Here is a 24,662-nt window from a genome sequence, read left to right as displayed (position 1 = left end):
TTCTAAGCTTTTGGCTGCTTTGAACACTGCTGTATTCATTTTCCTCCTGAATCCATATTTACAGGCTAAGTGGGTGTTCCCAACATGTGAGCTGCTAAAGAAAAATAACTAGGGTTACTACTGCCACTAGACAGAGATGGTCAGTCACAGAATTAGGCTGTACTGATAAAATTCAGCTGTATTGGTTATTCCTATGAGTCACTTTCAAGTTGTTAGTTTTCATTATGAAAACATAATTGTACAAGCCATATCATGCATGTGTTAGTCAAAGACAAAGAAGAGAGGACTAAACCTAAAAAGATTTGTAACACCACTTTTTATTCCAATGATCTGTTCTATTCTATCACACAAAGAGCTGCTAGGATCTTTCCGAAAGTCCCAAATGATTTGAAAACTGCCAATTAGACACCAGCAAGAGACCAAAGGGAAAAATTCAGTTCAAGAAGCTAAATGGGAGAGTAATAAAATTTATTCTAGGGTAGGTATCAGTATGATAAATGAAACATCAAAAAAAAGAATCAAATGCAATGAGATGTGAACTGTTCCCACCCAGAAATCTTTGAAATCGTATTAGCTTGTAATCAGCCACAAATGAAAAACCATGTCCGTCAAGCACAGTTGAAAATGCTGGATGCTGTACCAGTCTGTACTGACTCCACAGCAATTTGCCCTAAAGCAAACCCTAGATGGTTGTGTGCTCTGGTGCCCTCTGATTTTTACACATACCTATATGTTTATATTTTAATTACAAGTTTCGAGTTTGCTCATACATTGCAGAAGGACATTTGCTCTACTGAAGATTTAAACTACTGAATTATAAGGAACAAAGCTCTATATCCTTCATGCTCTAGGATGGAAGTCACAGTGGGCTGTCTACCAGATTTTCTTTCAACTGCTTAAAAACATCCAAGGAAAAGGCAAAGACGATTTTGACTCAGCCCCAGGCAACAGAACATCAAATATTTGCCTAGAGAAGATTTGAGATCCTCAGTCCAAGGACACAGAAGGGACATGTGCTGCTTTGCTCATTCTGGCTATGRATCCTGATCCTACTGTTTTGGCAAGACACACTGCCCTAATCTGCGGAGTGGGACTGCCTCCACGTCCACAGAAAGGTCTTATCTGCCTTCGACACTGCAGCAGCCCCTCAACACGGTCAGCGTAGAGCGAGTTACTGAGCAGCCATCGGGACTGCGAGGAGGAAGCAGGGCCACCTTCTAGGTAACTCGGCACTTCAGGAGTGAACTGTGCAGTTTCTGGAGAGAAGAATAATAATGAGAGAAGCAATGAAAAAAAAAAAGCTCCTGGTTTTAGTTACAGAGCCCTTTGGTCATGCTTCCAGACCCTGACACCGAGTACACGCTATTGTTTCCAAYTGCATGAAGGCATTTTGCTGGGCACCCGGCGAGCAGAGAGAGGTCATTGTAATTCATAACAGGGAAGGCTGTTGTGAGCATCGCCCTATTATGATACACATTTTCTCTGAGTTTAATTTATAGGAAAACATGTGCTGCATAAATTCAGGAAATAATCTCCATATGTTCTGTGCTGCAGCCCTCAGCCACTCCGCAGGCTGCAATATATCCCAGTTAGGCACTGACCACTTTGCTGGCACTATCATAATGTATGTCATGCAGCTAATGTGCTGCTCTTGGCTGCGAGCTGCGAGCTGCAGAGCCCTCACGGTGCACCCGATGAATCACAGCCTGCCAGTCCCTTGCTGCCGACACTGACCCCCACAGCTGACGGGCCATCAGGAACCCAACTGCAGCCCCTGGACCAGGACACGACGCTGGGCTTTGGCAGAAGTCCGACACGGYGCTTGTTAGCACGGAGCTGCGGCTGGCCCACTCTGGGCTGTCTCCGGGTCCGGGATCCTGGAAGCAATGAATTTCTATTTGGCTGCCTCTGCCATGCACACAGGACCCCGACTCCATTGGGTTGTCRAAACACGCACTCAGTAATTTAACAACCATCAAAGACTAGGACTTCTTCCCACCTGACAGCAGGCCCTCAAAACCACTTGAAATCTAAAAACAAAATAGCTACGCTGTCTGCCTCCCTTCAGAATTCAGAGCCCACTCGTCTGCCTCAACTCTGGTAAGAAACCTATTATATCAACTGACAGCGATACACTTAAGGGTAAGGAGAAATGTATTTACTTACACACAATTTGCTTCATTTTTTTCCCTTTTGTAAGCAGGAAAAGCATTACAATGTGCACTACTGCAAGAGAACATTTCTGGCAAATACCTTAAGTGAACACTTCAAAATCCACCCTAATTTATATCTTTAAGATATCTTTAGAATATATGTCCCTATTTATGTCATTAAATGATTAAACCACACCAGTGAACACACACCAAAAGACAAATATATGTATGCATACACGCACACACAGAGATCAAAATGCTTCAGTAATGTGCTGTCATTCTTAGTAGATCAGACACCGCGGTGTGGAAAATGAAAAGATATCACAGCATTTCCTTGTGCTCAGAACACTAAATAAATTGAAATGTTTATGTGTAAATATCATTTCATATTATGMTACTGCCAAAAAGTCCCACACAGGCCTGGGGACCTGAAGTCATGTGGGGCATTATGTAAAWTCTGTGAAATAAGCTACAGAGGAGTTTACATGCTAGAATGAAATTCTGATGCTTCTAGAGTCAATGGAGCTTCTGCCACTGGCTTAGCAGGGCCAGAATTTCATACCATATATACAGTCTTCARCAGTGAAATCTATACATCGGTTTCCTCAGTGACAGATGAGCAATGCCTTAAGGAACCAATGACAGCATCATTTCCCACCAAAATTCACACAGGTAAAGGGAATCCATTACTCCAGAAGAGGACCTGAGCATGGCAGGGAACATTGGCTGTATTAATGCTAATGACTTAGCTAATAAAATCCCCAAAAGTGGTACGTTTGTGAAAGTAAGATGGTGAGGTTACCACACAGCCTGTGCCCTCAGTTCCCCTCTGGCCATCTACTAAWTGTAATGCATTCAGTCATTCAGTGAGGACTCAGGAGAGCACCTCTTGACGGATATCTAAGAGGTCGGAGTTGTTATGACAGGGCATTACCATCAATAGCGATTCACTTTAGTTCATTGGCTTGCAATAGATGTCTTATCTGAGGCATAATGGAATACACATTGAAAATGCTCAATTGAAAAACAATTCCATTTTTAAGGTATTTTTCTCTGGTTCCTTATTCTCACTTACCAAGGACATTTGCATGAAAATAGGATCTTATTCATAAGAGTTCACCTGCTGCCTGCTGTTCCGGAGCTGTAAGCCTTGCTGTTGTTGGCTATTGCAATCATTTCTACAGCAGCGATCTGGGATAACACAAAGGATTAAGACTCTGCAAATGGGGCCCTATCCACAGCCCACTGAAGTCAATGGAAACTCTTACCTATGACTCAAAAGAGTTTTTATAGGGCCTTTGAAGCTTACAAATACTGAGCCTTCACTATTAGCATTTGCAGTAAAAAGATTTCTGCTTCCAAGATGCTGGTCCTCCCCAAGATCTCCTCAAGAAAAGCCAAGGACTCATGACGTGGGGAAGGGAGATCATAGCACTTTTTACTTCCCCATGCCYCAAGGGCCTACTTGGAGATATATGTAAGGCATGAGGCTGTACAAATATCTTGATCCATAGGCACATTCCTYGGAGGAATGGTGGGAAATGAAAAGGGAAGGGAAGAAGAAGGGAACCCAAAGGCAGCTGTGGGGAACCAGGCAGCACCTTAGAGGCACGGGCCCTTCACGTGAGGCTGAGCAGCTGGTCCCAGTGCCTCTCTCCCAGAAGGGAAGCTTCACCCCTTCTAAAATATGAACAAGGCATAGATAAAACAGTCACCAGCCTAAAGCAGGAGGTCTCCTAGTGCAATCTCAAGGATGCTCTGTTAGGTATCTCCCCTTCACGCCCCTCGTTCAGGCCTTGTCTTATGTCCTAATCCCATCTCCTCTCCATCTCCAGTCGTGTGACATTGCTGCAGCAGCTACAACTTCACCTTTGGGAAGTATGGTCAGCATCCTATGATGAACACCAGATAAGGAGATTTCTGCTTGGACAAATATGGGAACTGCTCACCCACAGCACTGAGAACTAGACGTCACAACTGACCCGCCCTTTCTTTTGTTTTTATCTTTTTAAATTTTCTTCCTCTTTCTCTTAAAAGGGGCTGAATTTGACCAAAGGCACACAATAATGATTGATCACTGAGCACAACTGCTTTCTAAACAGAATGCTTGTCCCAAGGTGCTTGCAAAGTGACAGCAGCAATCTCATAATCTAAATGACACAAGGATTTGGGAACTTTTTTGTAATAGCCTAAATGATGTCTCCTTTCAAAAACTTCATTAAGGCTTAAAAGTCTCTAGTTCAGAAGTTTCTCAGTCAGACTTTAATTCGCTTCTGGGTCTAGAAGACTTCATCTTTTGGTCAGTTTTCCCTGACAGACAAAAAGCTTCAGACTGCGTAATAAATGGATCTTCAGATCAATAGAACCAGACTGAAGATATTAGGCTTTAACAGACCAAGGGAAAGAAAGAATTACTAGAGCTTCTTCCCACTCTTATTACCAGAAAGAAGAGAAGCAAACATGCYATTTTGTACCAAGAGCCACAAAGCAGTCATCTCGAGCATTCACACTAAAGGACTGTGCTTCTCTCATCTATCAGGACGTGCTTGCTCTCCCAGCCTTCATCCTCTCTACATTTTCCTCTCTCTCATTCCTTATTGATGACTAAATGCAATTCAGAATGGAACAACAGGATGTGATGATCTACAGAGGAGGGGACTAGATYCAAAGGCTAAGAAACCCCTTCCCAAACTGTGTTTGCTAACAAAACYGTGGCACCATGATACGAGAGGGTTCTACATTTTTGCTGATGAATTTGGAGCCTGCAGTGAACATCACGTTCACCAGGGAGATGATGATCCCCATTTTGCACCTAGACTTTTAAGTACCCAGTAGGCATCACCACTTAGTTTATTAGAGGCACAGGGTTAGCAGCATTATCAACTCACTAACGCAGCGCAAACATTTAYTGGCCTGATCCTGCAAGGCATTGAGCAACCAACACTCATCTGTGCTCAGCATCCTAGGTGACGGGCAGCACCTCGCTCCTTTTGAGGAACCAGATCTCAGAATTCACATGGCTTCGCTCCACTCAGAGCAGGCAAGTTAACGCTGAGCGCACAGCACTTTGCAAGCAGGAGGGTGGTTTTAGCTATGTCTGCTAGTTGCAGGCATGCAGCTGTGTTTGGCAGACAGGCATTTCCTGACAAGGTTAGCTTATTGTCCCATTGCTATTAACCTACAGAGAGGATGAACTAAACAAACAATCATATTAGCTACCAGTCAACCAAATCATAATTACTGACAACCTCAATAGCCCATGCAAGGAAGAGTGGACTTCTGTCTTCTCTAAAGCCAGATGGCATGAAAAGAGAAGAATGAGAATCAAAAGGATGTTCATGGCTTAGGAAAATAAGATTATAAAGGGAAAAAAAGCACCACACCTTCAAACAATCCCTATAGTTTTGATACCTTTAAAAATTTAAACTGCAGAGATGAGTTAGTGATCTGTGCAAATCCATTATCTTTCCCCACTGAGAGGAGAAGCCAAGTGGAACTGAGCTGCTTTAGTCAGACGGTGGTCAAGTAGCAACTTCATTTCTCAGCTGGTGAATATAACATATTCTGTGCCAGATGCTACTGCCCTTTCCTCCAGATCAGTAGCCACATACTTTATATGCAATTAATGGAGTGATTTGTGCAGCAGGGCACTACTCAGGAAGAGCAYACTAGAGCTGTCAGGTACCACCACTGTGAGGGCTACAGTTGATGTTAATCTGTATAGCTAAGGTTTGGCATTTGGGTGCTTGATTTTGGACACAAAGGCAGAGAAGCTGAAGTGCGCGTGTGCAATTTATCGCCCACACGTGCTTAGCACCAATGATTCCTACTCTGCACATGATTTGTTTTGAATGCATAAATTAAAGCTATGGCGTAAAATGACCTCTAAAATTAAAATTCATCTATTGGCCAAACACATGTAACTTATTTGAAAGGAACAGTGAACATACACATGATTTTCATAGGCAGTTTCACCTTATTTTCCTTTCCACATCAGGGACCTTGACTTATTAGTATCCACCTCCTGCTCTAACATTTTCAATACCTCTTTAATCGATCGTGGTTTATAGATTATGGCCTCATGCAATTCACAGAACAAACTATTCCCTTTCTTACCCTCTGACATCCCATTCCATCATCTTCTAGCAACAGTGACTTCTTTATTGAATAGGTGTTTATTTTTATTTTTAAAGCCGTGAAATAAAACAACATTGCATTTATTCAAATATGAAGATTAATGCCACCTGAGAAAAAGTCTGATTAAATCTGGATTTATGTTTACATCAGTAAAGCAGGTTATTAAAAAAAAATGAATGTGGTGTTCCATAAACACTCTTAGGAACTCTTGTCACTGTGCCAAGCAAAACTGACCTCTAATAAAAACAGAAATACAGAGGGTCTCTGACTACCAATGATGGGATCAGTCATCCACAAGAAAACTTGGATGCTGTTAAAGCCCCAATGAAAGGAATAGCCAGAAGGAATTYCTGAGCGTGGGGCATTTTGTCGGGACTCTGAAGCACAATCATTTCCCAGSCTCAGCAGGCTTTTGAGCCTTAAGAAAACCTTCCCTCCGGGGCTGCCGAATGGGAAGAGGCAGCGGGGACTCGACACCCCTCGGAAAGGCAGCTTGGGCAAACTAGCGCAGTCACGTGTTCCTGCCTGGATCTGCCCCGTGTCAGCCCGTGTCTGAAGGCGGCTGCCAGGCGACCCTGCGCTCTGCTTCCACGTTTCAGCTTTGTGGTTGCAGACTTAAGTCTTCTGTGAGAACAAGTAAATTCTTGTAGTCTGGCGATGCGGGTAGATAAAGAAGAAAGGTGGTTTAGGCAAGAGCAAGTCCAGTGCTAGGGATGGAGAAAGGTGCTTTATGTAGCCTCTGGAAGATGCCGATGATTTAAGGACACAAATTATGGTAAAGGAGGAAACTTAGGAAGGGAAATACACCTGCAAAGGTAGGAAACCTAGAGATGTGAGTGATGATAAAGAAACCTAAAAATGGTCTATAGTTGTCACCCAGGCTGCAAAGAGTAATCCATATTCGAGCAGCTCCTTTGTCAAAGTTGGATTTTGTTAAGCTCTGGGTAATTATTTTCTGCTCAACAAAATGTAGATTCAACCAGACAGAGTCTTTGTAGATTAATGTATGTTGGAGAAGGCAAATAAGCGTTAGACCATCTAGTACATCCCTGAGGATCTAACAGATCTCTTGCCCAGCATAGGATTATTTCAGCACCGAATAAGGGGCAAAATGGTCCTTTCAATATATTCTCCATTGCTTTTTCCCCACATAGTCATAAAAACACCATCGAGCAATATCAATTCCACTATTTAACAAGAGAGACTATTACTTAACTAAACAGATACTCCTGAAATCTAGCCCTATCCCTTTTCACACTAGTGTTCCTATAGATCTACAGCATTTTGGTATTTTGACATGTAAAAGACACTAGATAGAACTAAGTGCAATATTATGTTTTTCTGTGAGCCATGTGTATTTTATATGCTCTCTTGATCCTTACAAGTACAACAACAACAAATTTTCTCTGACTCCAGACCCTTCTTTCTCCCCAAACAAGTGAAATAGCACATCTCCTAATAAAAAGTTAATGACACATCTGTAGCAATGTATTCATCTGGTATTAATATTGGGCTTCTGTAACATGAAGGACACATTTATGTTTTACACTGTAACTGTTGTCTGAAAACTTGAGTCATGAAAGCAAACCAGCCATGGCAGCAGTAAGATGTAGGCTCCTTGCATGAGGAGCCACATCTCCGCACGTGACCGCTGCCTAGAATACAAATCTTATGACGTAATAGCAGCAAATTGCACGAATTGACAGAGGCAAAGGATATCTGCCCTGGGGCTTACTGGTAGCTCTAGTTATCAATCTTGTTTGTTTAACAGTGGCATCAATGTCATCCTAGCATTATGTATTCCAAGAAAAGTACGTGCTTTTCTGTCAGTCGCCGCTGCGTTGAAACTAATTTCACAGAGCCCACCAAGCAGGTGTCAGATGGTAATGACTTTTAGACACCATTGATCTGAGCTGGCCTAAAGCCAGTTTGCTAAAGGCAAAAGGATCCATACTCTAAACCGCTCCTGGTTTTCCTCGCCAACTAAGTCACAAGGGCGATATTCTATAAAACTAAGGAACAAACAAAACTCCCCAGCACATTCAACCTCTCCCCTTCTTCCTCCCCTCCCAGGAAAGCACCCCAAAACAAAATTAGCAACGTAGTCATCATAGTAAGGAAACAAAAGCCAGGAGCCCTGAAATCTGCTCATTTTACTTGGCTCATTCTGAAGTGACCTGCATCTGTTCCAGCAGCTATATAACCCTGGAGTCCAGCACAACATGTCTACAGAATCCCATTTGTGCCACGGTACCATTCACTTGGGGTCATTTATATACCTTGCAGCTAAAAGTGGGAGCCTAAAAGTGTATGGACAACTTAACATGAATGTAAAGCTTTTTAGTGGTTGGTGTGTTGAACAGAAATGGGAAAAATCTAAAAATTCATTTGGTTCTGAGTAGAGCCCCTTTCACTGTTTCCTCCTGTGTCCTCTCTTCTTTGGTAATGCAAGTACCAGCAATCTCAGTAAAGGCTTGTTCCTCAAACTCAGCCTCTTGCTGGTTTTCCTACTCAGATTGTATTTCTCTCCTCACTATTATTTGTGATTCCATCATACTTAAGTGCCATCTATAAAGTATGCTGTTTTCTTTCTTCCATGCTATTAAAGGTAATGTCAAATAARACGAGATTGAAAACCAGTCTCTCTGGCATCTTACTGGAAACATGCCCCTGCTCACTACATTACCGTTTACCCTGCCCCCCCTCCTTTTTTTCCCCCCTTCAATTTTAGATACACAGAGACACATTCCTTTCCCAGACTCTTCATATGCTAAATCCAGATATGCTAAAATCCAGATATCTTACACCTGTTTCATTCCCTTGAACTTTAAAGGTCCAGATTTTGTAAATAGCATGGATGAGCTTAACTTTACATATGTAAGCAGCTACATTAAACAAAATGGGAGTAATTGTCTGCTACAGTACATACAAATGTGTTTTCTGGATAGAGGAAATAATAGTATAATTTTCTACTTCTATTTAAAGAACACAAATCCATTTCATCTACCAAACTTTATTCTTTTTAGGCACTTTAGGGAACATGGTTCTGTTTGATATCTTCATTTGCTGTCAGTGGGAGTCTTGCTATTTACTTAAATGGAACCAGAATGTCAAACCAGATGTTTAGTGATTTATTATGCTTTATTATTGGAGACTATGGATGACAAAAGGTTGGGCTGAGTACTCTTCTTTCTGCCTGTGAAGTCTTCCAAAGCTTTTCAAAATTAGTGGTAAAATAATTAGCTAATTCCCTTAATCTTGGAGACCATATCAGCCAGAACAGATGGAAATAGATGCTTAATCTTTACAAATTTTTGTAGGCTCTTACCTTTCCATTTGCCTTTATCCTCTGAATGACTTGTTTTTAAAGGATGTTCATTGTGTTGGAAATTTTTTAAAACCCTCAAGAAGATTTTCAAAAGCGTGGGCCAGATTTTCAACAGACTCCGCCGAGAAGGAATGGCTGGATTTTCAGGGTCTTTGCTGATCAGTCTTACCACCAGGGTCACCTAAATGATCTGTTGGTTGCTGGGCTCCGCTGAACAGTCTTTCCTTTGTTTCCTCCCCATACCTCCCTTACCATTTTCCCTCCCGCAATTTTACCCAACAACAGCTGCTTGTTTGTCTTTGGAGGAACTACAGGCATTCCGATGAGGAGAGCAGAGGATTTCCAGCCCATACTTGAGTCACTCCTTCCCCAGCACTGGGAAATTTTTAGACCTCTTCCCATGCTGTATTACTCATCTGATTAAGTTCCCCAAGACTTTCTTTCCTGAAATCTGGTAATCCTGTAACTACTCTGGCTTTACAATGCTAAATTCAAGTGTTTCGTTCCTTTGTTACAGAGGATTTTTCACCTTATAAGAAGAAAAAAAAACACCTCAAAACAAACAGAAGAAAAGAACCTACCAACCAATAACAACCAAAATAATCCACCATGCAACATCTCAGATATTTCCCTTAAAATGTGGTGTGGAAGTGGTACAGAGAACATGTTTGGAGTTTTCCAATTTTGTACTTTGGAAGGCAAACAAAAAGGAGAGAAAGAGTACAAAAAAACCCTCTGAACTTCTTTACTGTGGCTGCTGACCCTTTTCTCCCTAAAAGTCCCTGGAGCCATTTCAGGAGTTACTCACCCATATGTACTTAGTTGTCTGATCACTGGCCCAGAGCTATTTAGAGGTGAGTTGTGTTCCTCGCAGTTCGCAAGTCAGCAGAGAAGAGTACCTGTCAGCTGAGTCATTTCTGCTAGCTTTGCATTAAGCAACATGGCCGGAGGGGACGCACGCCAGAATTTAGGCCAAGTRGGACAACTGAAGCTCAGCATCACTCATTAGCAAACTCCCTGCAACAGGGCCACGAAAGCCAGCAGAGCRCAGACGAGGGAGAGTCCCGGCTGCACACAGGAGGGTCTGGCTCTTCCCATAGCCTCCGAAGCACGAGCAACTCTACTCGCTTGAGATCGACCTGAGGTAATACTCCCACAACCTGCTATAATACACACCGGTCGCAGGACCTCACTGTACATCCTCAATAACAACCTACATCACGCAAACTACAGATTTTATGCAGAAAACTGTGAGGAGGAAGAGGGACGAATGAAGATCAACATAAAGTGCACTACAATAAATTGCTCAGGAGAGAACAGAGAAGGTGGGTGTTCAGGAGACGCTCTGGTCTGGCTCCCAAGCACATTTTCTTTTTGCTTATTTGAATGTGTAATCAAAAGTGGCTACAACTCCCAGGCTGGCCTCCGGGTGGCTGGTCTGCTCAGCAGCAGCATCCTGCCGCACCGGAGGCGCGTTGTCCCAATGCTGCAAAAGGGCAGCACAAAAGTGCATTTTCCTACCTGTTTGACTGCCGTTCTTAAAATGAATAATWTAACCACACCCTTTAAAATAATTATTAAGCTACCCTGACAGATAGGCCCCACCTGAAAATAATGGTCTGGATCTGAAGTCCTCACCCCCTCCAAAATTCAGATCCAGGATTTCGTTCAGACACACTCTAGAGATAYGGGAGATGTCAGTGATAAAGCTGCAAGGTTCACTCTCCAGGTATCCCTCCCCAAAGCTTGGGGGCAACTTGAGGTAGAAATCCAAGCTCATTTGAAAATTGCAGGGAGGTTGAAAAGATTTCAAAGCCATGCAAAACCCAGCAGCAAGCACAGCCAAGCTACCACCCAGCAAAGCAGCCTTCGAAACACCCCGCACATTCAAAGGGCTTGTAGGTTTTGCTCACATTGGACATCTTCCTAAAACTCTCCAGTGAGAGTGGGGAATGGCAGCTTTAAAGCACAGTAGGAAAACACATGCACAAGGCAAGGTCCCTGCAGCCAAGTCCAGCCTGTAAATTTGGGCAGCTGACATTACAGATGTCTTCCCATTGCCCTGCTGCTAYGACTGGCTGTTTTGAAAAGACAGATTGAGACAGGTCAGTGGGCACACACAAAGCGCTCTTTAGACACCCAGAAGTATCTTGGGTCAACGAACCACATCAAGATGCGGGGCTGAGTTACCGGTCTCCATTTAAGAGACTCAATTGGTGTCGTGTCAATAAACAAACAGTAAAGGAGATGGCAGAAACGTTTTTCCCTTGCCATCTCTTCCCTTCCCTGCTGTTTTTTCCTCTGCCCCATCTCTGAGCCTCAGTAACATGCCCCAAAGTTTTAAAGCAACACAGCAACAGGGAGTGCTGGAGGGGATCAATGTCAGGATCAATCTTGCCTCGATATATGATCGCCCAATCCAGGCAGAAGGGAGAAGGCAGGGTGACGGCAGGAATTCTAAGCCAGCARTCGCGAACCCACATCAGCCCCCGGGGTGTAAAAGGCTGTAAAGTTTCCTGATAGCATGAGGCAGAGCCAAGGAAAACAAACAGCGTTGTGGTATTCCTGCCTGGGAGGCACAAATTCTCCATCACCTCAAAGCTTCCCGAGCCCCCATCAAAACGATTAGATTATAAAAATTGCTGAAACTGGAGTTTTTCAGGGAAGCCAGTCAAGAAGTCACAGCATGACAAAAAAGTAAGCGGGGGGTGTCGCAGGGGTGGGAGTCCTTCTTCCCGTGGTGGCTGTATATTGGCATGTATTAAACATAGACACAACAACAAGCAATAAATCACAGCCCAGGAGAAGTGCCAGGTGGAATGCACTGGCGGAAATTAAAACATCCCTCTCGATACAGTTCAGCATTGAAAGAAATACAAAGGAGGCCAAGTTGACTTGTCACCTACACAGCCAGGATGCTAAGAGGAAAAAGGCTTCCAAAATTTGCAGTGAAAAATTTTCTACCAAAAAAGCTTACCTTTAAAAAAAAACAGCACCCTCTCAAAAAATAAACAACAGCCTTCCTCGGTTTTCCTAAGTTTTCTCCTTTTTTCCCCTCAAATGCACAGTCCCTCTATGAGACTCAGCTGTGGGGCAGAGGACCCACTACAACAACACAAATRCACTAATTGGCCAGCACCCAAATTCGGCAAACCTGACCTCCCACACTGCCAAACATACACACCTACCCTGCTGTCAGGAGGTCCCAGCGCACGTACTTTGGTATAGCCCAGCGACTGACTTAAATAGCCTAGAAGTGTCATGGAACCAGTCAGTGGGGAAGGGTTTGAGTCTCCTCAAAGAGCTGGACTGCTTCCTTATTGCACTGAAAGATGCCTCTGTAAAGTTTGGTTTAGCAAAAAACAACTTTCCCACACAAACTTCCCRGTAACTTCAGCTAACACTCAGTGCTGTACAATGCATAAAACTCAGGCTGCTTGTGGCCACCAGAGCGCAAGGGGACCTCCAGGTCCAGAGCGGATGGTGCTCCTGGGAGGTGCACCCCACTCCTCTGCCCTCCAGCACTGCCACTTCATCCCCGCTTGTCCCTATGTCTTAGGCTGGTGAGCCAACCTCCACCATTCGAGTTTTAATGGAAGTGTCATATAAAGTACTTACACAGGTTGAAATGGAGACGCAATCTATAAAATACTGGCAAGCTGAATTCAAGATTAGGAAAAGAAAAAAAAAAAGGAGAACTCAGTGCTCTTGAAATTGGATCAYATATATGTATACACGCACATAAATATTCTCAAACTAAAATTCTCCAGGACAGCCTGAAGAGGACAGCTGTTATGTTCCACCCTTTTAAATCTCTGTTTTTAAGGGCTAAGGATGGGATGGCATTTTCCAGCTGTGATTCTCTTTCTCTTACTAAACACTTCTGTGTCAGCCTCTCTGCATACACAGCTAAACCTTTACGCATTAAACGCTTCTGAGTCAAACTTGCAGTAATGACCGAGGTATATTTTCTGAAAGGGATAATTAAGAGGTTTAGCAAAAATAGAAAGAGCTGGCATTTTTATATTTAGACAGACATGACTAGTACAAGCTAATAGATAAACTCTACTTGTTGAAAATAAAATGATGGTGACATTTTCTGTATCAGGCTTCTTGACAATAGGAACAGGGACATTTTGTAGCAGGCCATGACAGAGAGGGCCAGTTTAGACAGTGCTAGCAAATTTCTTCCTTTCGTCTAGCACAGAGAACATCGATTTCAGACAAAACTCTGCTCAAAGAAAGCAACGCAAAGGCAGGAGTGGAGAGGGAAGAGCGTTTTTAGGGATGTAAACAAGCAATTACCCCCAGCAGACCCACTATGTACTTAGGGAGATCATTTGAATGCATATCTCAATCACTTGGTATCATACTGTTTCACCTGCTGGAAAGGGGCCATACGTTTGAGTACAGAAGATTTCTGCACTCATTGCTGGGTGGAAAACAGCCTGGGTGCCAGGACTGACAATTTAAAGAAGTTTTTTTCCTACCCCTTCTAAAAGGTGCAATCCAGACATGGCATCTATCCAGGTGTAAGCAGTGTCACACATAGTTGAAATGAGCTATTGGTTTCTAAAAGCCATAACAAGTTGCCATCCAGCCCAACCCTGCCTCATCAGATGTTTGAGAGGTGATCATTTGTATAAGCCAGRACAGGCTGAGGGTAACCCAGATTCAGGAGCCTGCAGCCATACAGCCAGTAACACCCACCAGCAAAACACATGGAGTTGATAAAATCAACACCGAAATGTCAAGTAAAACAAACAAAAAGAGGAGGGGCAAAAAAAGTAAATACTGCAAGTCCTTCTTTGGTAAAATTACAATCAATTTCTGATGAGGACTAATTAATATTTACGAAAAAAATATTGCCTATTCTCATTGCTCCTGGCATGGGTGTATCCATCAGGAGATGCACTTTCACCAATGTCTTCTGTCTGGTGGTGATGAAAAAAGGCATTCTAAAACGAACCACACTAGAATATGTTTCCCTGGTGCTTTTCTTTTTAAGTTGAAGTGGAATAAATATATCAGAGCTGTAAATTTGCTTACCCTTCTGTTCTGTACATGGAGCATCTCTCCAGAGGAATTTTTAGCACTCCATTATTTAAACCCACAAAGAGCGACCTGTCACTGTGCAGGATTTGAAGACTCTTGATTGGTTCCTGTTGTCCGTCAGGGAGAATCTGCATTTCCTCTAAATAACAACTCCTTAGGCTCCTATTAGTGGTAGAAAGTGCCTTCAAGATGGTCCCATACTCTAATGGAACAAGAAACAAGACACAGGTAAATCTTGGAGTCATTGACTTGATTTCATACAAGCACAAAGACTTAAATATTAATGTCACCTTTACACAGCTGCTTTAAACCTATTTCTGTGTCATTTTTAAAACACGCCTGCTGCCTGTGGTATGTAGAGCCCCAGCTACATAGGTACAATCCTTAAACAGTTCTCAGACATTACATAAACTGGCTGTGAATACTCTGCAGTCGGAAAACAGAAGGATGTGAATCATCTGCAGAACGAGTTCCTGGAAACATTTCCCATTTGGAGCACTGAGGCAAAAAAAGAGCTTGGTCCTGTTACCGGTGAATTATACAAGGTGATCTGACATAGTAGGGATCATTTCTGGTGCTTTGAGTCTATATTTCCTTTGCTTTATGGAGTAGATCGATCTCATTTGGTGCTGTGACAAGTGACATCAGATGCAGTGGCCCTGCCGGCAATCTCGGAGGCCACCAGAAGGACTGCATGGATCAAGGATCGAACYGCTCCTCTTCCTAGAAGAAGCAGTCCTGCCAACTTGACAAGGGGATTTTATGGCATGAACAGTGCATACATGGAAAAATATATGTCAGTGTTCACAGTGCTCTTGACTAAAAGTTTAAGGATCTGATAAACTGTGGGAGATTTCTGCCAGGGAAAAGGGGGCAACCAAACAATTTTTCATTAAAACCCCCAAACAGGTCTATTTGTACCAATTGCTCCTGAGTTTAATCTTTCTGTTTAGACAACTATTCTGTACTGGTGCCAAAGCTCAGTAGTTTACAGTTTACAGTGGCAGGGTTGGCTGCCCCAGGTAGCTTTTCTTTCACTTGGCAGGGCCTGAAGAGCGGAACAAGATTAAGACCCACATTTGGGCTTGTTTTGTCTCAGATTTGGGGGTTGTGTTCAGGGTTGCCTCTACTTAAATATTTGAATGCTTTAAAAGTTTGAGGTCCAGCAGAACTTATTCTCTAGTTACCACTAACCAGGGCCAGAAAGCAAATATGAATGAGAAGCTGAGGTTACGGCAGAACCCTCTTCCACATAAATGGTCTGAGGCAGGAAGCGAACACAATTCAAATACCAGCCTTCTCTCCTGGCTTTGTAACAGGACACATCCCAGAAAGTACCAGTATCTAAAAATGGCAGAACCATGTCATACTTCCATTGAAGTAAAGTCCTCTCATCATAATCAACTTCCATGGAGACTCGCACAGTGACAATGTTACAAGAACACATCAGAAACCATCACTTTCCAAGTAAGTGGTGGTAAAAGTTAGATAAATTATGACACAGTCCTGGAAGGTGGTAACATGAGAATGAGACAGTGACTCTGCATTCAGATGCGAGATTAAACTAACACTTAGGGAGGCAATCCATCTTATTCTAAAGTCAAGGCTTCTGCAACAGAGGATAAAAACATTATACCCATGAGGCTGGCCATATGCTCTGATTAATCAAAATATTTAATTTAACTTCGATCATTAGCATGAATATGGGCTAAGACAACCATTTATAACACTTTGTCCTTCTTCAACATCTTTCATTTATCCAAGATATCTGTGCTTTTCAGAAGAGGCAGTGTGTCCTGCTAATTAGAGGATGGCAGTAGAAATCAAGAGACTCAGACCAGATGCCTAACTCTGCCACTGGTTCACCATGCTACCTCAGAAAAGCGCTTGCCTCAGCTTCCCTATTGGCATTATATTATTATGCACCCCGAAAGCACCTGGGAGTCTACACCAGTAGGCACATGAAAGTGCAAAGAAAGGAACTACTAAAACCTCGCAGCAAGCCTGGAGGTTAAGTATTATTATTGCTGATGTAGAGATCAGGACGTCATAGCACAGTGAGGCAACTGTTGAAACATGTTTTTATAGAAGGGAGAAGTCTGCTATTGTTGTTTTTAAACACATTGTAGATTTATGGCCTGTCCACCTGGATTCTGTCTCAAGTCCTCCATCCTGCTTCTAATTTATTCAGGCAAACTAACTTCCATGAAGTTTTGTGCCGTAACGATACTGAATGACAACTGCATAATGATGGCACAACTGGGCTTTCAGGGCTGCTAGCTTTGTGAACAAGTGGAGAGAACTTTCTTAAGTCCTGATGTTCTTACCTGTCCCAATATACATCACGTGGTAGAGAGTATCCTTCCCCTGAACAATATCAACCACCAGTTTGGAAAATCGAATGCTGTCCTGAGTCACATACGGATCTACAGTGACYGGCTGCACCACGTCATTCATCAGGAACAAGCGCTGCGCATCCTGCAGGATCCTCTCCGTCAGGTTTTCATTGGGGCCGTCATCGTTCAGCGTCCCGCACTAGACACAGAAGATCAAACTTCAGCACCTGCATTTTCTCCCCACTCAGGCAGCTCAAGACCAAACCCTGAAATTCTGGAAACCCATTCCCTATGGATTTCCTGGGCTGGTGGGTTTCTGCTCACAGAATTTGGCCCTTCATGTGAAAGGYCTGGATAACAGCTAGCTTTGGCCAGTAGCCCACTCCGTGAAAACATTTCTCCCAACTGGTCCACTGACTAGGGATGTAGTGTTTCATTCCTTTGTGATACCCTGGAGGCAGCATGCCAGGAGAAGGGCAGAAGGAATTAACAAATTGTGGAGAAGAAGAAAGAATTAAAGCTAGTGGTATAAAGAGAGCTTTAAAGCTAGCAATGTAAAGAAGTTTTTGTGGTAACAAATCCTTGAAGCCTTTCAAATAATCTTCCAACTCTACCTGGCATATCACTCTGTATAAGGCACAAAACCTGAGATTAAAAAAAAAACAATGAAAAAATGGTTGATTTTGCATGAAAGCTACCTCACCACACTGTTTTTCTCTCATGTGTTCCCTTCTGAACAGACCTTATCAGGTTCATCTTAAGAAAGGCAGGTTAGCCAGTAACTCCCGCCCTCCCCACACGCAGCTCTTCTGTCTTCACAGATAATGGCAGATCAGCCTGTGTCCATCCAGCCTCAAGCATCAACGGGTGAACTGAGATAGGACTCGACTCCCTTCTAACCAGAATGGAGAGGAAGAAGAGAGTTCATCTTGTTTCTTTTAAGCATCAGCATAAGGCCTACCAGGTGATATCTCTTTTTAAGGTCTGTGTTTCTACCTCATGCTAATGTCTAGAATTCAATATTTTMAAAGGCCAGTGCAAGATTATATTCCCAATGCAGTTTTGTTGCCCATGTCAGTAACCAAGGCTGGATCTCCACTCTTCCCCATGTTGCCATGTATGACAGGCAGAAGATTTATTATTCCAAAAGAAAGCTGGGGGACTGGTTATTTATCCCATCCAAGGCAATGATAGGCAGTGGCAGAACCAGAATTCTTGCCCACTCCCATACTCAGTCCACAGGACAACCCTACTTCTCATTAACTGATGCTTACACCTCAGAAGTTCCACTAGAAAACAAACAGATTTCTTTTTTTTCATTTTGGGTCCAGGTATTTGGGCTTSCTTGGAAGAGAAGTTAGTATACTGCAAATCAGGATGTCGATTTACAGCACTCCCGCTACTGTGTACAAATTTCCCACGTGCATGCACTCGATATGYATCAAGGCAGCTCTTTGCAGCATGACTGCCTTTCCAAGATGCACCATGCAGAGCTGCTCTTACGATGTGCTTAAATGAGTTCAAAGGAATTTAGCTCACATTTACACAATAAACGCAGATCCTAACGGCTGGTATGCTAACTCCTGCAACTGTCAAGCCTTTAAGAATTTATTTCAGTAACAAACRTATTTGACACAGTTATGTACAACTTGCTTTGTGCAAAACCCACCACCACCATTTTGCAGCTTGTTTGAAGTAGCTGAACAGTGCGACGCTGATTCATACGACCTACGAAATGTGGCCATTTGCTTACCAAATTTGGCATCCTCCTGAGTGTCCAGACCAAGGAAACGAGAGCGTTTTTTTGACTTGTCCTCTGATATGTTCAGTATTTTTTTTAATGAAAAGGTCTTTTTTATTTCATGACTGCCTGATCCCAAGTTCTAAAGAGTTTTTAGATCTCTCTCTTCTGCTGTCTCTTCCCTGTTCACCCTCTGATTTACACTACTGTCTTGCTTTGGATACTTTTCTCTCCACTTTTTTTCATTTCCAGAACTTCACTGAAGAAGGAGTCCTGGTGGCCAGAATGTCATTGTTAGTTTTGTTTTCTCTTCTCATCAAGTCACAGATAATCCTTTTGGTTTATTGGCAGCCCATGTGCTGACACAGCATCCCTGTGGTTTGTTTTTATTTTGTTTTGGTCTAATTTCGTGATTATCTACACTGCTCTGATCCTCTATATCCTTCAATATTTCTCCTTCCTCTGCAAGAAAAAAAAWTTTTTTTCTGGCATCCTTCCCTCATCTTCCTTTCTGAACACTGAGGCAAAAAAATTAATCTAATTTTTTGCARTATCTGCCTCTTCTGTCACTAAATTACCTTTGTCATCTCCTAAAGGCCCTTCGCTGACCTCTTGTTCCTCATGTACTTGAAAAACATCTTAATCTCTTCTTGCAATCTTCCTTTTGTCTGCCACATACCTCCTTTTACTTTCCTTATTTTCCCCTGACCCTTTTCTTTCATCTTGCTGCTGCAATCTTTACACTCCACATCTTATCTGATACTTTTCACTACATGGAAATTCTTTCCAAAGTCCTTTTTCTGTTCTTCCCRGGTTAGCCCAGCAAGGGACGGAAAGTCCTTGATTCTCATTGAACCTTAATATTTCTTCCAAATTCAAAAAAAGCTTCACAGTGCTTGGTATGGCTGGGCCTTCAGTGMGGCTTTGTTTCTTGGTTTTGAGTGCACCTAGTTGAGGGAGTGACCAAAAGCCCAAGCTTGCCCCACCTTGTACAGGCATAAGTCCCCACTCAAGTGCCATCAGGGAAGTCAGGGGTTAGGTTCCTCAGCAGGAACCCAAGCATACAGCTGCCTGCAGAGTGGATCTGCATCCCATCTGCTCTTGCAGTGATTTTAAGCTCACTGCAGAGTCCTTTTTGGAAGATCCCTGACATCACCAGCTTGAGGGCAGATGGTATTTGCAGGCAGCCTCAGCACCCTTGCACTAATAAGAGAGAGCCAGATTCACACAATTGGGCTGAAAGGATTCATTTGCGGGGAGCAAGGACAGGAAGGAGAGTCTGTTGTCCCTACGGTTCCCCAGGTGGGAAGGAACTGAGCTGTAAAACAGGCTAATGCTTCAGAGGACTCAGGTTTGCTGGGTTGGTCACTGCACTGACTGAATCTGGGCAGAAAGGGACTGAAGTAGTTCCATAATTTTGCACACTGGCTGTAATTCAGAATCCTGAAAAACTGCTCATTCACAAAAACAAAGATTTTTAAGGCCAGAAGGAACCACAGTGACCATCCTCGTGCAGCCTCTTGCACAACACAGGGCACAAGTTTCCACTGGTTACTCTTGCAACATGTCCATAACTTCTGGCTGAGTTAGTGTGTCTATCTTGGAAAGATATCCATCTTGGACTGAAACGTTTGTAGCCTTAGGGGACCTAGTAAGTGACAGAAAATTCATCACATCCTTACACAATCCCAATGGCTAGTTACCTTACTTGTTAGCAAAAAAAAAGGTTGTYTCTACTTGAGTCTGATTTTGTCCATCCTCAGCTTCCAGTCCTTGGATCTGCAGGTTTTGGTGGGGAGGTGCCTGTATGTCTGCTTGTGAGGATCACATTCCTGAGGTTCACGTGTCAGGATATAAAAGTATCGACAATGAATTTTCTCTGCTGTGTCAAAATTTGGGTCCATCTAGCCTAACACAGTTCCCACCATAGGCCAGTACTGGTTGTTTCAGAAAGCAGTTTATCAGGTTTTTTGAGGGGGAGGGTGTTCAATGGCATATCCTGAGCAAGCTTTTCCTCCCAGCCTTTTTACCTAGCACACCATCTCTGGCTAGCAGATATTTTAAACTCTTCAATATTATAAAAACTCTGAACATCCATGTTATCTGTAAAAACATTCTCTTTTTGCCATGCATCACATGAAGTGCTTGAGCTCAATAACAACATATGGCAAGGAGTTCCACAGACTTAATTACTCCTAAATGTGGAAGAATATCATTTATCTGTACCATGGGTCTAGCTGGAAAAATGAGCCCCACACAAATCAACCCAGTGGAACGACAGAGAACATAAAAGGGACCAAAGTAAATGAAGGGCAACAGTAGTACCTGGAAATTAGGGATGGGGTTTAGTGTTGGCAGCCAGGCTGATCTTGGGTTCTCTTGGTAACGGAAAGGGCCATTAAATGCCTGAGTAATGGCACTCAGATTGAAGGCACACACTGCTGAGGCAGCTATGCTGTTTCTGGAAAAGAGAAGAAAAAAAATCAATTTAATCATTAGAGCATTGACATTTTCATCATAACACACATCAAACTCTACTCAAATAAAATACATGCAAATTGCTAGGTAGAAGTACAGTGATACCGATCTCACAGGGAGTAAAAATAAATAAATAAATTGTAAAATGCAGATGGATTGCATGACAATTTTGAGAATGAATTTTAAACTTGGTTTTAAAATATCTGTGATTTAAGGGCCACAGAAGCAGTTCTGACATGAAAGGTGAATACAGTTTAATTTGCATGGATTATTTGTGTCTGGTTTTATTTTTTTTTAATACCCCATCTATCTTGATTGATTACAAACAGCCTAATTTTTAATCTCTTGGTGTATCTCAAGGTGAAATTCAGTTTCTACAGGCTCCGGAAATCTTCAGCTGCAAAATATATCCTCTGAATTTTTGGTATATTCATTTATATATACATACAAAATCCACACATGCATGAACACACATGCAGTGAGAGGGAGAGAGCGACAGTGCACAGCAGCCTAGTTGTTACAGCAGCTCAGCACGCAAGAAGGTCTTGCTAATACGTGGGAGCCTCTGTTTTCAGTGATCATAGTTCACTTCTTTGTGTTCCCTGCTGGGAATAGCATCTGTCTCGGGCAGACGGCTCAGCATGCACGCGCCGGGCAGGGGAGGCACGCTTAGAGCAAATGCCACCGGAGGAAGGACTGTCTGGAAAAGAATTTGTTCTAGCGACGCTACGCCACCTGCTCCGACCCGCACGCGGATCAGTGGTCCCGGAGGGCACATTTCTGCAAGGTCCTGCAGGGTTCGACTGCGCCTCCTGGATGGGGATGGCATCTCACAGAGTCAGGCCCAAAGAGAGACTATTTGCTAAGTAGTAACCTGAAATTCAAAACTTGCTTCCAGCCCTTCTCTTTCCCTCTTTTTTTAAAGGAAAAGAACAATGATTAGAGAGAACTAGAGAGAAAACTAAAAATAGGGCTAGCACAAGAGATTCACTAGTTACAGTGTCTTTTAAATAACCCAGGCCTTGCTGTACATATCTTGCTGCTAATTAAAGAAATCTGAATTCTCTGAAAAGAACAAATCTTTTTTACTAGACTAATAATTACCCTCTCTCACACAAAAAAGCCTTGCTCCACAATTCCAGGCAGGAAAGCAGAAGGACTGATTCTTTCACAGCATATTGCTTTAGAGCAATACAAGGTAAGGAAGAACTTCTTGCTTTGCCTTCCCCTCTCGGCTCCTGCCCCTGCCCCTTCCATTCCTGGAGTGATGGAGTAGCTCCCTTTGAACGTGTCAAAGCAACGCCAGGCGAAGCCTTCTCCGCTTTTGTCTGAACACCGCTGACGCAGTGCATGCTCACAGAAGGCAGCTCTTAAGACAAAGCTAATGATGGATGACAAGTGAAATGCCTTGAGGCACACATGGGAAAAAAAAAGAAAAAGAAAAAGGAAAAGGCAAAGAAAGAACCACTCCCTCTGACTAGCCTAAATAAAATGCCTTAAAAAAAAATAAAGGATTTTTATAGAGCCCTGCTAAAGATTCCACAGTATAGCCCTTTGCCTTTGCTAAAGGGGAAATGAGAGATGTTTTCCATGAAATAATCCTATCTGTGGCCTGGCATACTTCTCATCCCTCCCTGTGAAAAGTTTGATCCCAATCTCAAACTAGTGACATTAATTTGTGCACCTGCCACRTATTGCACTGATGTGAAGTATAATCATCTCCTTTATTTCCACTTGCTACTTCCTATGATTAACTAGGTGGTTTAGGAAATGGGTTAAGTTCAAGACGGTTTTAATGCAGTCTCAATGACCTCAAAGAAAAACTTTAATAAAAACTTCTTAAGTATTTCATGAGCAGCTTCCCCCAAAAAAGCGATCTTTCCCACTGACTTTGCTGGATATAATAAAACAAAGAGCAATAAATCTACCTGTGGGTGTTTCCACAACCAAGTACGACACGGACTAATATTCCTTTGTTATAAGGTGACCTTAACCCCACTAAACATGAGCCTTCAAAAATAAATATACTTTTACAAGTATAACAAACAATCATACTCTTGTGGTGCATCAGTATTCCAAATAAAGGTACTCAGGCGGGAGCATACATCAGCCCTCTTTGGTATGCAGAGCTTATGCAGCATGATATAAGTCCCAGTGGAAGTTAAAAGAATAATTACCATTATTTCTCTAGTCAGATGACAAATTGGAACATTTTCACTTTGAACTCTGGAAAGAACATCATGTTGTAGACCCAAAATGCTACTTGATCTAACTTCAGCTATTATCAATATCTCATCTCTTCAATTACACAAACGTTACATATTATACTGTCGTCAGAAGCTACAGGAGGGAACAAACACCCGTAATGCAAGAAGAGTGATTTAAGTATAATCCAAAGGAGAGAGGGACAACCCTCACCATGTTTTAGCAAACCTGGGAGACAGATACAGCAGAAGACAACTATTCTAACCATTGCCAGCCTACACCTTCCCCCTTATATTCCAAAACTATATCAAGTTGAAAAATATAGTAAATMCATTAATCATTGTATTCTCATTTCCAGCTTCTGGCCTTGGCTGGATGAATCGACAAATGGATGCACAGAACATTATCGCTATGGGCACAGAAGTCCTTCCTGATAAAAAAGTGTCATCTCATATGCCCAAAGTTGTAGCYAGGTTTCCTTTTAACGCTCAGGAGGTTTGGTTAACATCCTTTAAATACTTATAAAGAGTGATTCACGTTCCTTTCAAATCCAGGACAGATTTTCCACACAGTCCACAGTTGAGGCCCCCAATCATGTTTACTCTTGCTAGTTGCTCCTCCATTGGTTGACTTTTGACAATGTTGGCAATGATAGTGCAGGAATAAAACATGGAAGATGGATGAGGGTGGCCMAAACACCCATTTACTTCTTGGCATTTACAGAGTGAGAATAATATTCTGGCTCTGTTGATTCTAATAGTGAAACTCCCAGCAGTGCTTTAGCTCAGAAAGCTGGGCCTGATGCTTTGTGACTGGAAGGTCTGAAGCTCAAGCTCAAGCCGAGTGTTTGTCATGTCTAGTAACTAACTCAGAGTTTCATTCTCTAGTTTATACATCAGAATAACACCCACCCTGGAGAACATGTATTATTGAAACTCAATATCAGACAGACTGGTTATAGCTTGAAACTTATCATCTTAGCCTTGGGCTTTAGAGAAAACTTATTTGAGTTTTCCTGACTTAAAAATATACATTATGAGTTTTTTAATATATTTTTTAATTAACTCCTCTTCTCCTTTCTGCCTTCACAGCTACACTAAATCATTCCAATTACAAGTTTTTTCAATATCAAGCCAAGAAAAGGTGATTATGAAGTTTCAGAATTCATGCCTTCCCCTCGGAGCTCAACTCTGCTTTTGATTTGTGGACCTGAAAAGAGGTTTGTAGCA

General features: G+C 42.5%; 1 protein-coding gene across 1 annotated transcript in view; it reads right to left on the bottom strand.

Annotated features, from left to right (window-relative positions):
• SEMA5B (semaphorin 5B) overlaps positions 1-24,662 on the bottom strand; it is a 135,165-nt gene that overhangs the window by 39,151 nt on the left and 71,352 nt on the right. Inside the window, exons 8-10 of the mRNA XM_026082200.1 lie at positions 21,076-21,211; positions 17,001-17,208; positions 14,668-14,875 (exon numbers count right to left, since the gene is read on the bottom strand). Of these exons, the coding sequence (XP_025937985.1) occupies positions 14,668-14,875; positions 17,001-17,208; positions 21,076-21,211 (552 nt within the window). The remainder of the gene's footprint in view (positions 1-14,667; positions 14,876-17,000; positions 17,209-21,075; positions 21,212-24,662) is intronic.

Source organism: Apteryx rowi, unplaced genomic scaffold (genome assembly GCF_003343035.1).
Source record: "Apteryx rowi isolate R43461 unplaced genomic scaffold, aptRow1 scaffold_57, whole genome shotgun sequence".
Classification (NCBI taxonomy): Eukaryota; Metazoa; Chordata; class Aves; order Apterygiformes; family Apterygidae; genus Apteryx; species Apteryx rowi.
This window is presented reverse-complemented; position numbering and strand designations above follow the sequence as displayed.